The sequence below is a fragment of the Littorina saxatilis genome, linkage group LG13 (genome assembly GCF_037325665.1).
Source record: "Littorina saxatilis isolate snail1 linkage group LG13, US_GU_Lsax_2.0, whole genome shotgun sequence".
In the NCBI taxonomy this organism is placed as follows: Eukaryota; Metazoa; Mollusca; class Gastropoda; order Littorinimorpha; family Littorinidae; genus Littorina; species Littorina saxatilis.
In genome coordinates, this window is record NC_090257.1 from 14,676,960 (window position 1) to 14,694,811 (window position 17,852).

The following is a 17,852-nucleotide window of genomic DNA, read 5'->3' on the forward strand; positions in this document are numbered from 1 at the left end:
GGCGACGAAGATAAGCAAAAGGCGATAGTACCAAAAGGCAAAAACTCATATTAGAAATTTCTCCCATTCCCCCGAAGGAACAAAAACACGTGGACAAAGAGAGTCTGCTCCAAGTGGCCATTTGGCCGACAGACTTAGAGAGTCCGCCCAGTCATAGAGACTCTCATGAAGGTACTTCGCTGCTAAAAAGATCTCGTGATGGTAAAACCACCAAAACCTCTCATGTTCCGTGAGGAAGCGATAGGGAGTGAGAGACCCCCTTTTCTTGATGAGAAAAGCCCCCTGTGGAGTTGTCTGCTTGAAACAACACATGTTCCAACCCTTTGTTCTATTGCTTAACGCCCAACAGACCACAAAGGGTCCTATCAAAGCTGAGAAGCCTTAGACATCTAATGTGTTCCAGCCCTGCACTCCCAGTTACACCTGGAGTAAAGGACTTCTATCAAGGGCCGCTTGCACAATCTCCAAGAGATCCAAAAACGGCTCAACAAACGTATGACTTAGAAAAAAGATCAGAACCCTGAAGCTCTGAAATACCAAACGAACCATGAAAGAGAACCAAAAGGGAGGCACCCGTGTCTCCCCCCACAAAGAGGGAAACCTAATCCCCCCCAGCCGCTGTGTTAAACACAAAGGCGAAAGAAGAGTGATGCCGAGAACTAACTTCCAGTTGACATAACTGCCACAAGTGTGAAAGAAAGCGTGCTTTTGTGTGCCTACCAACACCCACCGCTAACTTGCCTCAGGGGGAAGAAAGGTGGATATTTGACACAGACCCCTGCCACGAACGCGAGGGTAAGGAGACAAAAGATAAAGTCGAGAACGGCGAGCCTGAAGCCTTTATTTGAAAACAATAAAAAGCCAAGGCCTGCCGTGCGCTTTCCTTCTGCAGTGAGCTTTTAAAGATAGAGAAGAATCCCTGTGCATAGAAGCGAACTCACAAAGAGGAACCTTCAAGAAAAGAAGAGATTAAAGTCTCGCCAAAAGAACAAACCTTTTTGAAAGAGACCTACACCCAGGCTAAAAGCAAAGCTACATCCTTCGTATCCGCGTCCTGACGGAACACAAAAATATCCAGATAGGACGTAACCGCGCACGAGAGAGAGCAGAGACAAGATTTGTTAAAAAGCGGTAAATGTAAAGGAGTGCGGCCATAATGAAACATAGCCAGGAGATCCTTGTTCTGACAGAGAGACAGTCACTCCTTGCTATTAACATCCAGATGGATGTTCGCCAATTCCGGGGAACCCGGTGGCGGTTCCGTAGAAAAAACAAACGAATAAACTACGTTCTTAAGCTTGGAGTAAACCGAAGCCTACGGATAGCGATCAGCGAGTGACGCGCTGCTTGAGCAGATGACGCAAGCTAAAGCCCCGCCGCCGCAGGAGCTAAGCCGAGCGTTGCCCACAAAGGAAGTGGTAACAAAGGAGCCTCAATTGTGAAAAAACAAATTTCACAAGCCCAAACGACCCCAACAGAGAATCCAAGAACAAAACGTTCTAAGATTCCCTTAAAAGGCTCAGGTCAGCTGAAAATGCGCAAAACACGGCAAAGCTGAAGTATGAGCTTCCCCCTGAGATGCCAACAAAGGCAGGGATAGGGCAAAAGCATCGATTGAGTTCGCAAATTGATCCTAAGAAGGAGCAAGACACGCCAAAAAAGATGGAGGAGAAAAGGCAGATGACAATGCTACCGCTAACCCTACAGGGAAAAAGCGCGTAGTAACCTCTGCCATCCATGTAAACAAAGATGGCAGCTTCGCTGAAAGTCAACAAAGAGGCGTCTCCATCTGCCTCAGAAGCTTAGTCTTCCAAAACCTCATCATCCTGTACAGTGGTATTCTAACCATCTACAAAAGGATGAGAGCCGGAAACCAATCCCGAAAAAGCAACACTTGCCAAAAGGGAAAGGTTTGGAACAAATTTCCCAAAAGCCGGAACTCCGAAAGGATATTCCATCCACCTGCCTCATGCCAGCTGAAAGCCTGGAAAAGGAAGTGGATTTAGCCTGAGTAACAGCAGAGGAACCGCAACAACGGAACCGAAAGCCGAAGACTGATGAGCGCCAACTACCAACACCACAGTGTTAACGGCAGAAGGCTAAACCATCCTGAAACCGGAAGCCACAGCCGCAAAAGCGTTAGCAAAATCGGCCACGGATTGGCAAATATCAGAACCAACCGGATGCCTAAACATGCACCAGAAGATCCTATTGTACCTTGAAGCCGCTTAAGCCACCAGTGCCACTGCACTTGACAGCCTAAACGGCAATTTGAATTCAGTGCAACCACCTCTGCGGAAGCACCGTCTTCTGAACAGCCGACTGGCACTCCCGTGCCCTCCGGAAGCTGACCCCCTGCTTGACTCCCATAGTCAAACAAAGAGCCAGCTATACTGTTCTCTTCCTGCCCCCCGGGCGGAAGCGGAAGACGCACACCCTTACCGCATTCTAAAGAAGCGGGTGGTTGCGCAAATCTTCCGTTCGCTCTCCAAGGTTCCTAACCGCCACCGACCTGCTGCCAATGCAGTCAGAGCCAGCCTCAGCTTCGGAACTTTCACCCACAAAGCCAGAGCCCGGAGTTACTTTCTCTTGGAGACGCTCTACCCTTTCCCCGGAGAACCCGGATACTTGGGTAGAAGACATACCTTTAAACTGGTGTGAACCACCGGGAACCGGAACACAGGCCACAAGCGAAGGCGTGGTCCCATCATCCCATTCCGCATGAACATCAGCCTGAGACACAGTAGCAGACGGCGCAGACGAACATTGGCAAGAGACGAAACCCCCGTCACACCGGAAGCAAACGCATCTCCGCCCGCGTGGAAGCAATCTCCCCCGCCAAGGAAGAAACCTGTGAACTTAAAGAGAGCAACAATGTCGCCACGTCCGCAGACGCAAGACCGGGAAACACATAAACCAAGGAAGCCTAAGCGGGCTTAACCACCGGAGAAACCTTGTCTAAAGGTTTAGCCGTCAAAAACGGAGTAGGAGGCATGACGACCAAAACATCGATATTTTTTGCAAAGACAGTTCATGAACCGAAACAAAAGCCTGTCCGGAAGCCTATGCTTTCCCAGGTGTTTACTTTGTCGGCGGAGAACCAGCAGTTACTCGTTTAGACGACTGCCGCTTCTTGGCGTTAACCGCCATGACCAAAAACAACTCACGAAAAATTTTGTAAACAAGAAAATTTCACAAGTTCAATTTAAGGTCAAAAACGCCCACAAACACAAGCAAAAAACAGAAAGATCTCACCTCAACATGTAGAGACGATAAGACAAGCAAGAAGATACCAAGAGGTAAGTGACCAAGTCCGTAGACGAAGTGACAGATGGCTGAACACAGCCAGAGCGTACAAAAACACGACCAGTCCCACTGCTCGCTGAGTATGGAATGATGCATATGGCGGCGTATGCGCGCGCATACGGAAGTCGGAAGTATGTATTAATATGGCCTTATGGGTATTGGTCACTCTTTTTTTAGAGGGGCTTCCCTTGTTACCAAGGGGATGCGTACAGCGTTACCAGCACTGAACTAGAGTTAATTGCTATATGTGAGTTGGGTAAGATATGTAATTTAATGGTTGGTCAGCACCGATCAACTCTGTGAAAGCTTTTATACTTAAAACTGGCGTCTTTATTTCTTTCTTTTCTTTATTTGGTGTTTAACGTCGTTTTCAACCACGAAGGTTATATCGCGACGGGGAAAGGGGGGAGATGGGATAGAGCCACTTGTCAATTGTTTCTTGTTCACAAAAGCACTAATCAAAAATTTTCTCCAGGGGCTTGCAACGTAGTACAATATATTACCTTACTGGGAGAATGCAAGTTTCCAGTACAAAGGCATTTCTTACATACTGCTTGACTAAAATCTTTACAAAAATTGACTATATATATATATTCGATACAAGAAACACTTAACAAGGGTAAAAGGAGAAACAGAATCCGTTAGTCACCTCTTACGACATGCTGGGGAGCATCGGGTAAATTCTTCCCCCTAACCCGCGGGAGGTGGCGTCTTTATTTGTTTAATCATTTCATCAATCCATTGGTCTGTCAAAACACAGAAAACAAGAGGCGAAGCCTTCAAGGCTCATGTAAGAAATCGACAAACAGTAACACAAACTCAATCACTCCGTCACACACACACACACAGTACACACACACACACACACACACACACACACACAGAGAAAGAGCATAGGTGAAACTGCAAGAAAGCGAGACACTAGATCTAGATCTGTCTGTCTGCATGTAGCCTACTTACAACATGGACACGACTGCCAAATAGTCTCGGCCCGCTCAAAATAACAATCACCGAGACTTTCAGTAATTCCATCGCGTGACGTCTAACCCTCGTACGTCATAATGTGACGTCAATGTAATATGACGTCTTCAAATGTTAAAGTTTCTACCACAGACATACATACATACATACATACATACGTACGCACAGACAGACAAAAGTTAGCATCGCATAGGCTACACTTCGTGAGCCAAAAAGCGGCTTCCTTTGGAATTAGAGCCTTTTATTCGCTGTCAGAGAAATTAAGTGACCCGAAAGTCAGATTCCTGCAAAGTTTTCAACCACAAGACACAGGCTGTATTCTTACACAAAAGAGTACTTCCGGTCAAACCGAAAGCTGAAACCGGATCGCGTCAGCAATTGAAACAAGATTTGCGAACCTCGCCGCAAGTAACCTGATTTCTTTATTGGGGGGGGTCAAAATTTCGGATCAATTGATGGAATCTCCGTCACAACATTTTTTCAATTGACGGGCTAGTTTCACCCAGGTACTAGGCTAGTCTTTTTTTAAATTTTTGTTCCTCCATTTTTTTGTTTCTCGATTTTTTTTCTTCTCTGAAATGTGTAAGCTTTTCTTGGAAAACCGAGGATAATTCCTATGCCTCCCCCCCCCCCCCCCCCCCCCCCCCCCCTTCTCTCTCTCTCTCGTGTCTGGAACGTACAGCCGCTTGTTGACATTCGCATGTGACTTTCTCAACAAGCGGCTGTACATTCCATCAAGCCAAGTTCTTGTTACTATTTGTTTGTGTGTGCACTTAAAAGAACGTTGGGTCGATATATTTGTGACTGTAACGTATTGTTTTGTCAATAACAAACATTCGAACAGTTTACCTTATTTGTTTTTTGATTCTGAAGTTTGGAACATTGGCAGTCTTTTTTGTTTTTTGATCGAGAGTTTCTTTTGTTTTTCATTTTAAGCAATGAAAAATATGATCAATAGATTGACAAAAGGAAGGAAAGAAGGGTTAGACAAATGACAACAAACTACACAGTTACTCCTCTTGTTTATAGAGATCTGAAAACAATAATTTCATTAATGAATTCATGAGCTAAAGTAAAAAATGGCTGTCGATTGGTAGTTTAAATTTAACAACAAAATAATTCAAAGTGAGTTTGTTTCATTTGCTAACTTTTAAATGGACTCAGTGTACTCTAACAAAAAAACACAAATGGTGTTAAGTGAAAGTAATTACTCCATATCAAAGAGAGACTGATTCCATGGGAATGGAGTGGGCTTAGCCATAGGAAGTGAATAAATATAACGTACTATCAGTTGTTACTGCAAATGTGTTGACGTGTAGGTGGATGTGTTGTGCATTACACATGCTGCCAAATGAAAATAGGATCACCTTGTGTGCTGCTAGTGAGTACACAGTTGCAAAGTTCTCACTAAGCCCAGCTATGCGATATGAAGTAAATGCAATGTAAGCGCTTCGACCAATGCGAGCAAAATGTGAGCGGACCCTGTCCGCCCTTCTACAAAGCATGATTGATAGAACATCTGACCGACACCTGGTCCTGTACATATAAATAAATCGGACATTTGATGCAGTTAATCGGTCTGTGTCCGCTGTCCGACGCCTAACGACATCCCTCATATAGTCATTGTGTGGTCTTTATTGCGAGCATCTACGCTGGTTGTTTTTTTTCACTTTGTCCCACAGCCGGCATAAATAAAAATGTAATGAACTGGATAACAGGTTCGTCCAGTACAATCTCCTTGCCTGTGACTGTGAGTGTGGTTATAGACTGCCCGCTCTTCCAGTTCAAATCTTCCATTCCACCTTTTAACTTGTTCAGGTCAATAAGTGAATAACATTAACAATAACACAAACACCAACAGTAACACGAACCCAGATTATGCGTTCATTCAGCTACCATTTTACATCTTCTTCTTCTTCTTAGTGATAGGTAGCCAACATCAGCATGGTGATGAATCTGCTACGCTTGGGTGATAGTGGTTCCGGTCTATTGCTTGGTCAGGGGTGAAGTTCAGGGGGGGGGGGGGGGGGGGGGGAGGGGGGGGGTAGGGGGGGGGGGATGATGGGTCAATGGAGAGTTGCCAGCCTGGCCTAAAAGGATGCCAGGGATGGCGCTGTGGCAGTTTCTACAGGCAGGCGGTTCCACTCTGGAATGGTGCGCGGGAAGAATGTTTTCTGCCTGTAGGCTGTCCTAGAGTGGGGGATTTCGTAGGATAGAGCGTGGATCTGCCTAGTCGTGCACTTGGGTGGGCTTGGCTTTGGTGCGTGGTTGCTCTTTACTGCGACAAGGTCGTGGTGGACTTTGTAGAAGGTTGTTAGTCTCGCTCGCCTCCGTCTGCTCTCAAGCGTAGGCCACTCAAGGTCTTCGAGCATGTTGTTGACGCTGGAGGTCTGGCGGAAGCGATGCGACACCCATCTGGCTGCTCTTCTTTGGACCTTTTCGAGAGAGGCACTGTCTTCAGCGGTGTGTGGGTCCCATACTGGGCTGGCATACTCTAGGATGGGTCGTACTAGTGCCTTGTATGCAGCCGCCTTGACCTTCTTGTTGCTGAGCTTGATGTTGCGTCTAGCAAAGCCAAGTGCTCTGTTCGCCTTGGTGGTGATGTGGGTGTTCCACTTCAGGTCTTTGGTCAGGGTGACGCTGAGGTACTTGGCCTGGGTCTCCTCCTGGAGTTTCTAGCCGTGGAGCTGGTACTCGTATGGTAGGGTGGTACGGCGTCGGGTCATGTGTACGGTGGTGCATTTGGCAGGATGGAATGCCATCTTCCACTTCTGTTCCCAGGACGCCAGTCTGTCGAGGTCTGTTTGGAGGTTTTCTTGGTCCGCTGCTGTCTTGACGTCAGCATGGCACGCTGTGTCGTCAGCGAAAAGTCGCGCAGTCGAGGTCAGGTCTGACGGGAGATCGTTTATGTACAGCAGAAATAGCGTCGGCCCGAGCATGGACCCTTGAGGAACGCCACTTTTCACTGGAGCTAGCTCTGAGATGGCCCCGTTGATGACGACGGACTGCTTCCTGTTGGTGAGGAAATCCTCGACCCAGGCGTTGACTTTCCCACCTATGCCGTACTGACGGAGCTTATGCACGAGTAGACTGTGGCTGACCTTGTCAAACGCGCGGGAGAAATCCAGCACTAGAAGGTCCACCTGGTGCCCTTGCTCAAGCGCGAACGAGGCCTCATCGACAAGCCCTAGCAGCTGGGTCTCGCATGATCTTCCCCGTCGGAAGCCGTGTTGTTCAGGACAGAGTATTTGGTGTTGTTCGCAGTAGGTGAGGATGGCGCTCACAATGATGTGTTCTAGGAGCTTGCAGGGGATAGATGTGAGGGAGACTGGTCGATAGTTCTCTGGCCTGTAACGCTCCCCTTTCTTGAAGACTGGCGTTACATGGGCTAGCTTCCAGTCTGCTGGTACCACTCCCGATTTGAGAGAGGCCTGGAACAATAGTGTTAGCGCCGGTGCAAGCTCCGTCGCTACCTCTTTCAGGACGCGGGGGCTGAGTTGGTCTGGCCCACTGGCTTTGTTGGGGTTCAGGTTACGTAGGAGTTTTTCAACGCCTGGGGCCATGATGGTGATGTCTTCCAGGGGTGGTTGTGGGCTGAGAGGGGGCATGGGGCAGCGGAGCTCAAAGTCTTCTTCGTTGAGTTCTTCTTTGGTGCTGAAGGCAGATTCGAACTGGCGGTTTAGCAGCTCTGCTTTCTCTTTGTCATCTGTGATCAGTTTCCCAGACTCCTTGAGCGCAGAGATGCCAGAGTACTCGTTTTGCTTGGACTTAATGAATGTCCAGAATTTCTTGTTGGGATGTGGTTTACCATCACAGTCCTTGGTGATGAGTCCTTCCACGTAGCGCCAGTATTCTTTCCTCAGCTGGCGCTGTATCTGGCTCTTTAGGGACTTGAATACTGGTTTGAGATCAGCTCTTCCTGTCTTTTTCATTAGTTTTTCATTCAACTTAATTTTGACGGAGCACTTCTTCTTCTTCTTCTTTCTTTAGACTGCCGCCTTCATCAAGGTGAAGATTCTGCAGACATTTATTAACTGTGCCTAAGCAATTTTGCCAGGAAAGACCCTTTTGTCAATCGTGGGATCTTTAACGTGCACACCCAATGTAGTGTACACGGGGGGAGGGTTCGGACACCGAAGAGAGTCTGCACACAAAGTTGACTCTGAAATAAATTTCCGCCGAACCTGGGATCGAACTCACGCTGACAGCGGCCAACTGAATACAAATCCAGCGCGCTACCAACTGAGCTATATCCCCGCCCCTATATCCACTGAATCCCTCAATAAAAACACAACGAGAAACGGTGATAAAGGGGCGGGTTTCCCCGCTGTAACATAGTATACTTGTAGAAAAGTGAGAACACTGCAAGTGCTACACGGAAAAATGGTAGGCCTATGTGAAATCCATGAATGTAATAAAATTGGGACAACCAAAATCTTGCCCATGTTGATAACATTAAATTATAATTGCCCAAAGTCGACAAAAAGGATCTGCGTTTGACGATTAGCAGGAACGGTAATTATACACGTACCTTTCTGAATTATCGTCCTCTGTGTCGGCCATGTTTACATTTCCTAAGCCTAAGGAGTCATTTTCGTACATTTTAACAGGATGCGCACTAAAACCCAAATCAAATGCACTTTATGACACTCTTCGTTATTTTCAATAAAAATGATTTGTAAAGCAAAGTTATGTACAGAATATACTAAGACAAAACAGAAAATTGGGTATATACGTAACTGTGCATTATGGGACAGACAAAGTAGTTATCTTTACGAGACTGGATTGTGTACTTTCGGTTCAAACCGGTACTTCTTTTACCCAGAATCGACCGTAATCGTCTGGAATCGACCGGAATCAACCTACACTACAAATAACAAGTCGCGTAAGGCGAAATTACTACATTTAGTCAAACTGTTTTATTGGCTGTTGGCCGAACGGACACCCGGGCTACTTCATATTTTTGCATGCACGCCCTCCATGGAACTTCTTCAAGTTGACCCCAACAAATTGGGGGGGGGGGGGGGGGAGTTTCAGTGCCCAGTCGGTAGAGGCGCTAGCCCATTTCAGGTCTCCTCCAGGCCCTAGCCCATTTCAGGTCTCCTCTAGCAGCCGGCAGCCAGCTGTCTACATCCCCCCCCCCCCTCCTCCCCGCATTTTTATTTTTTATTATCATACAAAGCCGGGTTTTTCCGTGAAACATGCCCCAACTGAATGGCTTTGCCGTGAGGGCGTAAAACTTACATTTTCTCTCTCTCTCTCTCTCTCTCTCTCTCTCTCTCTCTCTCTCTCTCTCTCTCTCTCTCTCTCTCTCTCTCTCTCTCTCTCTCTCTCTCTCTCTCTCACATGATTATACCATTTTTATTAGTAGTGTAAGTCGATTCCGGTCGATTCCGGACGATTCCGGTCGATTCCGGTCGATTCCGGGTAAGAGAAGTACCCGTTCAAACCAATAGTAAGTAGGATTCCGTTTTGTTTCACACAGCAACATCGTTCACGTGCATTGGGGATCTATTCGAAGCGCAGTAATGTTGAACTTTAGCGTGTTAAATTCATAGCTTATAATTTAGAGGCATATAAGCCTCCAAATTTGTAGAACCTGCACTTGTAATCATAACAATTAAAGTCATTTTAGATCCGTTTTAAGTCACGGAATGAACTCCAAGTCCAATGAACCTGGCATTTGATCAACGGAAGGGAGGAGCGCATGTAAATAAGTCCTAGACTGGGTGGAGATGAGATTTAAAGGTCTCCACAGATCCTGCCAGAACTTGATCGTCCTGCAGATGGTTCCAGTCTACGATCGTCCTGGGAAAATAAGAGTTTCTGTGAATGTCTGTTTTTCCAGGAATTCAAATTGAGGTGCGTGGTCGTCCTTGGCGGTCAAGAAAGCCGCCGCGATCATTGCGCAGACGACACTTCTGGACCGCCAATATTTTTTGTGCGCATCACGTCAGTGCTCCACATAAATCGGCCGGAAACGAAGCAATTGGGAAACCTGGATAGTTTGAAAGCAGCGGCTATTGTTCTTAACACTGTTTTCAGCAATATTTCTTGACACAAAATCTTTGAAACGCCTTGCTGTCACTTTGCGTTTTTTTCTCGTAGGTTTGAGGTAAATTGAGATGGTATGGCCGGTGTGACGTTTTCATCTTTCGCCATGGTGATATTTCGATTCTCGGCCTCGTTGATCTAGTATAAACTCTACACTGAAAAAAAAAACCCACCCTTCGATAGTACTGATGAGCGACCTTGTGTACCTTACATTCATGGGGCCAAATTTGTCCAACCAATTTTTTTTATTTAACTTAGAAATTTGATTCATCCTAAAATGTTTCCCTTCTTAAAGCTGTGGTCTATTTATGACTTTCCGGGGCTACGAGGTTGAAAAATAGGGATAAAATCATGTACAGAATTCTGTACAGCAAACGCTACCCGAAACCCCACCTATACGGCGTGGATGACCTTGAGAGCTTCAATCAACGCTTGAATTTTGCAGTGGTAACATCCGGTTTGCTCTCTCAGAGCTGAGCATATTTGTCAAGAAGGATCGAGCAGAAAAAATAAACGACTTGGCAGGGATTCGAACTTGAAGGCCTCAGGACCTCGAAATGTCGGGGCCGATGTCTTAACCGTTAGGCCACTTCACCAGTGTTGTCATTATCAAATATAAAAGAATTAATAATTTTATATCATTCTACACTTGAATTACCATTCATGCGTTGCAAAAACGTTAAAATTGCCATTAAAATTTGCCTTTATTTGCAAACATGTTTCACGAAATTGCAGTACATGTTTACACCGTCATGCTACACGACATTCGCGCCATGCAAATAGCTGCGATATCTCTATTTACAACATGCAAGAAAAATGACAAGAACAGTAATTGAATCTCTCCAAAGCTCTGTGCAGTTGAAAACAGACATCTAAGAAATAGTTATACATGTATTCACTTCTGAACAATGGGCGGATAGAGATATAAATCATGCTGCTTCAAGAATAACATAACATGAATTTATATCAATGTTTTTCCTTCTTTTTCTCAATTGGCGCAGTAGCCTAGTGGTTAGGGCATGAGACTCGAGGTCGAGAGTTCGAATCTTCGCCGGGGCGTTTATTTTTTCCCCTTCATCTCTCTTGAAGATAAAATATGATCAGTCTTGAGAGAGCAAACCGGATGTTATCCGTGCAAAATTCAAGCGTTGACTGAAGCTCTCATACACGCCGTATAGGTGGGGTTTCGGGTACTGTAGCGTTTGCTGTACAGAATTCTGTACATGATTGTATCCCTATTTTTCAACCTCGTAGGCCCGCAAAGTCATAAATAGACCACAGCTTTAATCTTACTCAAGGGACGTAACCACTCGGTACACGTTTTCGAATAAATCGATTTTGGGGGTGAAATCTATTACATTTCACCACCAATTTTCTTCACATGCAAGAAACTGACATGCTTTTCGTCCATAAATAATTTCATTTTCTTAATTTTACCAGGAAACAACATTTCAGTCTTGAGTATATATATGGAGGGGGAAATATGTACACAGGCGAAAGATGAAATCGTGACACCGGCACCAGCTCCTCCACCACCTTAAACAGGAAGGTCAGGCGCAGCTCCTTTCTGCACTGTTGATGTGACTGCAGGTCTCAGTTCCTGAGCATGTCAGTGACACACCCAGGAGTTCTCGATCTGTAGTCGCGCCGGATGAAGCGGGCAGCCTTCCTCTGGATCCTCTCTAGTTTGTCAATGTCCGACTGCAGGAAGGGGTCCCAAATAATGGCCCCATATTCCAGTGTAGACCTGACAAGGGAGATGTAGGCGGATTTTCGTGTTGTTGCTGTGCAGTGATAGAGGTTCCGCCTAATAAAGCTTAAGGTGGAGCTGGCTTTTTTGCAGATGTTGTCTATGTGGGTTGAACTCTGATGAACTGTACGAATGCATTTCGTTTACATGCGTCAGGGATACTAATATTTTCTCCGAAAACCCCCAAAACCTTCGAAAACCCCATCTAAACTAACTAAATCTATCTTCAAAGTTAAGAATTTGACATGCCTGTGAGAAGTCATGCTACATGCACCCTAATTTATGTGTTAAAAGCCAGAATTTCGACGAAGTCGTTGCAACAGTTTCAATGCAAGGGAGGTAACTCTTGTTACTCGAAAGCACAAGTATTGATGACATCATGTGATTAGTGCTTCTGCTCCTTCATAAATCCTCGCACAAACACGAAAATAAAGCCATGAACGGTGAAAGTTGCAGATATAAGTCATGATTTCAAACAAATATGTCACAAAACACGATCTAAGTACGGATTTTCTTAAGTTCTGATGAAGTTTTCGGGGTTTTTCAGAGACAAGTAGTACCACGTCAAAGAAGAAATTATCCGTGTAACTGTAAGCGGACAGGGGAGGCAACTCTGTCGTTTAAGTGATGTTCCTTGGTTGACAATGTACGCCATGTTTGCATCATTTTCGTCGATCAAACAACCAAAATAATTAATAATGCTTAAGTTTGGATCTCAATCCGTCAATTAATTTCACAACAAATGTGGTAATTTTGAACTATACTGTGTTAAATTCATAGCTCAGAATCCAGTGGCATGCTTTACTCATTTTTTTATACAAGTCAATCAATCAATCAATCAATGAGTCTTATATCGCGCATATTCCGTGGGTACAGTTCTAGGCGCTCTGCAGTGATGCCGTGTGAGATGAAATTTTATACGGCCAGTAGATTGCAGCCATTTCGGCGCATATTTACCTTTCACGGCCTATTATTCCAAGTCACACGTGTATAGGTAGACAATTATTAACTGTGCCTAAGCAATTTTGCCAGGAAAGACCCCTTTGTCAATCGTGGGATCTTTTAACGTGCACACCCAATGTAGTGTACACGGGGGGAGGTTCGGACACCGAAGAGAGTCTGCACACAAAGTCGACTCTGTGAAATAAATTTCCGCCGAACCTGGGATCGAACTCATGCTGACAGCGGCCAACTGAATACAAATCCAGCGCGCTACCAACTGAGCTACATCCCCGCCCCAAGCCAAAGAACATTTGTCGTGAAATTAATTGAGGGATTTAGCTCAAATATTAATTAATTTGGCTGTTTGATTGACGAAAATGTTGGAAAACAGTGTACGTTATCAACCAAGGAACATCATTTACACGATCGAGTTGCCTCTCCTGTCCACCCATACGGATAATTCCTTTGACGCATGTAAAATTGTAAATTAAAGGCATTCGTACAGTTCATCAGAGTTCATTCCGTGACTTCAAAGGGATCTAAAATGACTTGTTATGATTACAAATGTATGCATCTCTCTCTCTCTCTCTCTCTCTCTCTCTCTCTCTCTCTCTCTCTCTCTCTCTCTCTCTCTCTCTCTTTTTATCAGTATTGTAATCTGCATGTTATGCTAATGCTCCAGCCTTACTTGTAGGCGAACGGTATGTTATATGTCCGTCTGTCTGTTATGTCCTAATGTTGTTAAATATATGTCTTGTATACTTGCCATTTACAATAAATGTTAAAGGATGAATGATGATACATTGTAGACGAATGCATGTTTTCGATTAAAAGCCCCACAATGATGTGCTTGGCAAAAAACAAACAAAATGTATGCATGCAGAGGTTCTAAAAATTTGGAGGCTTCAGTAGATTCAGAGTCTCTCTCTTTCAGACACGTGCATGCACCATCACTGTGCGCGCCTTCGTGTGAGAGGCTGGTACACGTTAATTGTTCATGCAAATAAGCGATAACGCGCCGAATACTGATTTATTATCTCTGCATCGTAATAGTATGATTGCGATAACAGTATTTGTACATGTGATAACAGTATAAAGAGACAGAGAAAAAAAATAAATTATTAGACATGGATAAACAAACGCAAGAAACAACAAGTCGCGTAAGGCGAAAATACAACATTTAGTCAAGTAGCTGTCGAACTCACAGAATGAAACTGAATGCAATGCAATTTTTCAGCAAGACCGTATACTCGTAGCATCGTCAGTCCACCGCTCATGGCAAAGGCAGTGAAATTGACAAGTAGAGCGGGTTAGTAGTTGCGCTAAGAAGGATAGCACGCTTTTCTGTACCTCTCTTTGTTTTAACTTTCTGAGCGTGTTTTTAATCCAAACATATATCTATATGTTTTTGGAATCAGGAACCGACAAGGAATAAGATGAAAGTGTTTTTAAATTGATTTCGACAATTTAATTTTGATAATAATTTTTTTATATTTAATTTTCATATCTTGTTTTTAATCCAAATATAACATATTTATATGTTTTTGGAATTAGAAAATGATGGAGAATAAGATGAACGTAAATTTGGATCGGTTTATAATTATTATTTTTTTTTTACAATTTTCAGATTTTTAATGACCAAAGTCATTAATTAATTTTTCAGCCACCAAGCTGAAATGCAATACCGAAGTCCGGGCTTCGTCGAAGATTACTTGACCAAAATTTCAACCAATTTGGTTGAAAAATAAGGGCGTGACAATGCCGCCTCAACTTTTACAAAAAGCCGGATATGACGTCATCAAAGGTATTTATCGAAAAAAAGAAAAAAACGTTCGGGGATATCAATCCCAGGAACTCTCATGTAAAATTTCATAAAGATCGGTCCAGTAGTTTGGTCTGAATCACTCTATACACACGCACGCACGCACACACACACACACACATACACCACGACCCTCGTTTCGATTCCCCCTCGATGTTAAAACATTTAGTCAAAACTTGACTAAATGTAAAAAGAGAAAAATAACAAACAAACACAAAACAGGCGAAGACAAACAAACACAAGAAAGGTACAATACCAAGCACTCGTTGGTTTATCCTTTGACACTATGAAAGGATTACGTTCTTTACGTTAAACAATACAATACACACTAAAAATGCTCAAGAAACTTAGCATAAATACGTTCCAATCCAAAATGGTTACTTTACGGAAAATACAAGCGTTGACTCATAAGGCCAAGAATACAATAGCAACCTATCATACTAAAAAATCTCTAAACGACAACGTTCCTGCGTTAATCAAAGTTACAAACAAGATATTTCCTCATCCAATTTCCCCCAATAGCGTTACTACAAATAAGCTCGTTTACAAACGATCACCACAGACCGCAAGCGCCTTTGCCTAAAGACCTTTAACGTATGGCTTGGATATGTCAGGGAAAACATTTCACTTAGAACTTCGTTAAGCACGGGAAAACACAAGTTATCATTATAAACATAAGCGACTTTATCCCCGAGTACGCAGTACTAGGGTCCTGCAGACTTTAATTGTGTGTGTGTGTGTGTGTCTGTCTCGACTTAACAGCTTATTGCTGGGAAACTACTGGGCGCAGTTCGTTCAAAAGTTGATACACTAACTTGATAATAGGTCCGATAGATCGTATTAAAACTTCATAATGTTACCTGGGACCTAAATGCGAATTAATCAACAAAAACGACTCTTAACGGTGGGCGCGATTCGCGGTGGGATAGAACAGCCGTTCGGCTAATCCGCCAGCCAGCCAGCGACAGCGACACCAGGCTTTGCGTGCGTGCGTGCTTTGCGTGCGTGTAACACTGTGCGCGAGGAGTATAGGCATTTGAGTTCACTGGCGAATGATAGAGTTCGTGGCTTGGTGGAAAGCGTTTCCGACTATGGCTAAAGTGATCCGGGTTCGATTCCCGGCATGGGCTGTCTATTTTTTTTAATTTTTTATTTTTATTTTTTTTTTATAATAAATTCTTGTTTACTATTGTTTATTATGAACGTTTTAATGTTTTATTTTACTGTAATAATTTTTTTAATTGTGTAAAATAAATAAATAATTTTTATTTTATTTTTTTTTTTTAAATCCCAGGGATCCGGGTTCGATTCCCGGCACGGGCGTTTTTTTTTTTTTTTTTTTTTTTTTTTTTTAATTCTTGTTTACTTTTGTTTATTATGAACGTTTTAATGTTTTATTTCACTCTAATAATTTTTTTAATTGTGTAAAATAAATTATTATTTTTTTTTAAAATCCACGTGCACAAGACAAAAACTTTCATACTGGGGGACCGAGCCAGTCTGAAGAGTACTCGGGTCCAGCGCCAGCGTTTTTTATATCATTGCTGTACGTTTCTCAAAACAAAGAATACTAATATGAACACACAATAAAGAAACACTAAACATGTCAGACTTCCAACTCACGTTATACATAAACAACTCACAAAGTCATTACAAAATGGCGACCAAAATACAACACAAACAAGTTACAACAAAATTACCTTACGCGCTGTGTAGGTTGACCAGTGTACCAAACTGTAAGCCTCTCACACTGTATTCCATTACAGGTACTGTCTGCTACAGACTGGCTCCAGCTAAAAATAACTGGCAAGAACCACTCCCCTCCCGCCTATTTACCCTTTCCTCCCCCATTTCCCTCCAACCCCTCCCATCCACAGTGGCGCCTGAAATAGGGCCAGACCACTCTTCTTTGTCTGCAGCAAGCGTGCGTGGCCCTCTCTGTTAGCTGTGTTCCGCGAGCAGAGAGATAGCAGTGGTTCAGAGTGCGTGATAATTGGTGGCCCTCCCTGCCTTTCGGAACTGATGTTTTTAGTGTGTTTTGCCGGGCATCTCTCAATAGTTGTATTTATTGCAATGCATGCCACAATTCACAAGACAGAAGAAAGGATAAATGAGAGAATTAGAAAAAGTGTGTCTCCCCCCCCCCCCCCCAAGTATATAATTATGCGACTCTTTGCACTCTGAAAAAAATGTGCATGCTGCATTTAAAGAAACACCCTGAAACAACGCAGTAAACAAAACATCCTAAATGTGCCACAATAAAAGAACACAAAATAATGAAAGATAAAGACCAAGGTAATCCCCAAGTACATAATACATATATACAACACTTTACGAAATATATACAAACAGTAGAGTATATACAGTCGTATATTTACATACATATTATGCCAAGGACTACTAGTAGAAGTCATTGATGGTGCGCATGTAAAATTTGTTTTGCGTTTATATAAGTATATAATTCAAAATAGTGTAGATAATGTCAGTAACATATAAGAAAGAAACAAGTCGCGTCAGGCGAAAATACAATATTTAGTCAAGTAGCTGTCGAACTCACAGAATGAAACTGAACGCGATGCCATTTTTCAGCAAGACCGTATACTCCTAGCATCGTCAGTCCACCGCTCATGGCAAAGGCAGTGAAATTGACAAGAAGAGCGGGGTAGTAGTTGCGCTAAGAAGGATAGCACGCTTTTCTGTACCTCTCTTTGTTTTAACTTTCTGAGCGTGTTTTTAATCCAAACATATCATATCTATATGTTTTTGGAATCAGGAACCGACAAGGAATAAGATGAAAGTGTTTTTAAATTGATTTGGACAATTTAATTTTGATAATAATTTTTATATATTTAATTTTCAGAGCTTGTTTTTAATCCGAATATAACATATTTATATGTTTTTGGAATCAGCAAATGATGGAGAATAAGATAAACGTAAATTTGGATCGTTTTATAAATTTTTATTTTTTTTTACAATTTTCAGATTTTTAATGACCAA

General features: G+C 43.3%; 2 protein-coding genes across 14 annotated transcripts in view; one reads left to right on the forward strand and one right to left on the reverse strand.

Annotated features, from left to right (window-relative positions):
* Nucleotides 1-8,903, reverse strand: part of LOC138983687 (run domain Beclin-1-interacting and cysteine-rich domain-containing protein-like) — a 220,106-nt gene extending 211,203 nt beyond the window's left edge. For 8 of the 9 annotated variants that reach the window (XM_070356975.1, XM_070356968.1, XM_070356972.1 and 5 more), the window contains exon 1: nt 8,819-8,900. In XM_070356975.1, the coding sequence (XP_070213076.1) occupies nt 8,819-8,889 (71 nt within the window). In that variant the 5' untranslated portion in view covers nt 8,890-8,900. Of the gene's footprint in view, nt 1-8,818 lie in introns of all 9 variants that reach the window. The other variant, XM_070356974.1, reaches the window with a different exon arrangement.
* An 802-nt stretch (nt 8,904-9,705) lies between these two features.
* The window catches only part of LOC138983689 (acyl-coenzyme A thioesterase 10, mitochondrial-like), a 150,205-nt gene continuing 142,058 nt past the window's right edge, over nt 9,706-17,852 (forward strand). For 4 of the 5 annotated variants that reach the window (XM_070356978.1, XM_070356981.1, XM_070356984.1 and 1 more), the window contains exon 1: nt 9,737-9,812. The gene's annotated coding sequence lies outside the window, so the exon portion shown is untranslated. Of the gene's footprint in view, nt 9,813-17,852 lie in introns of all 5 variants that reach the window. The other variant, XM_070356979.1, reaches the window with a different exon arrangement.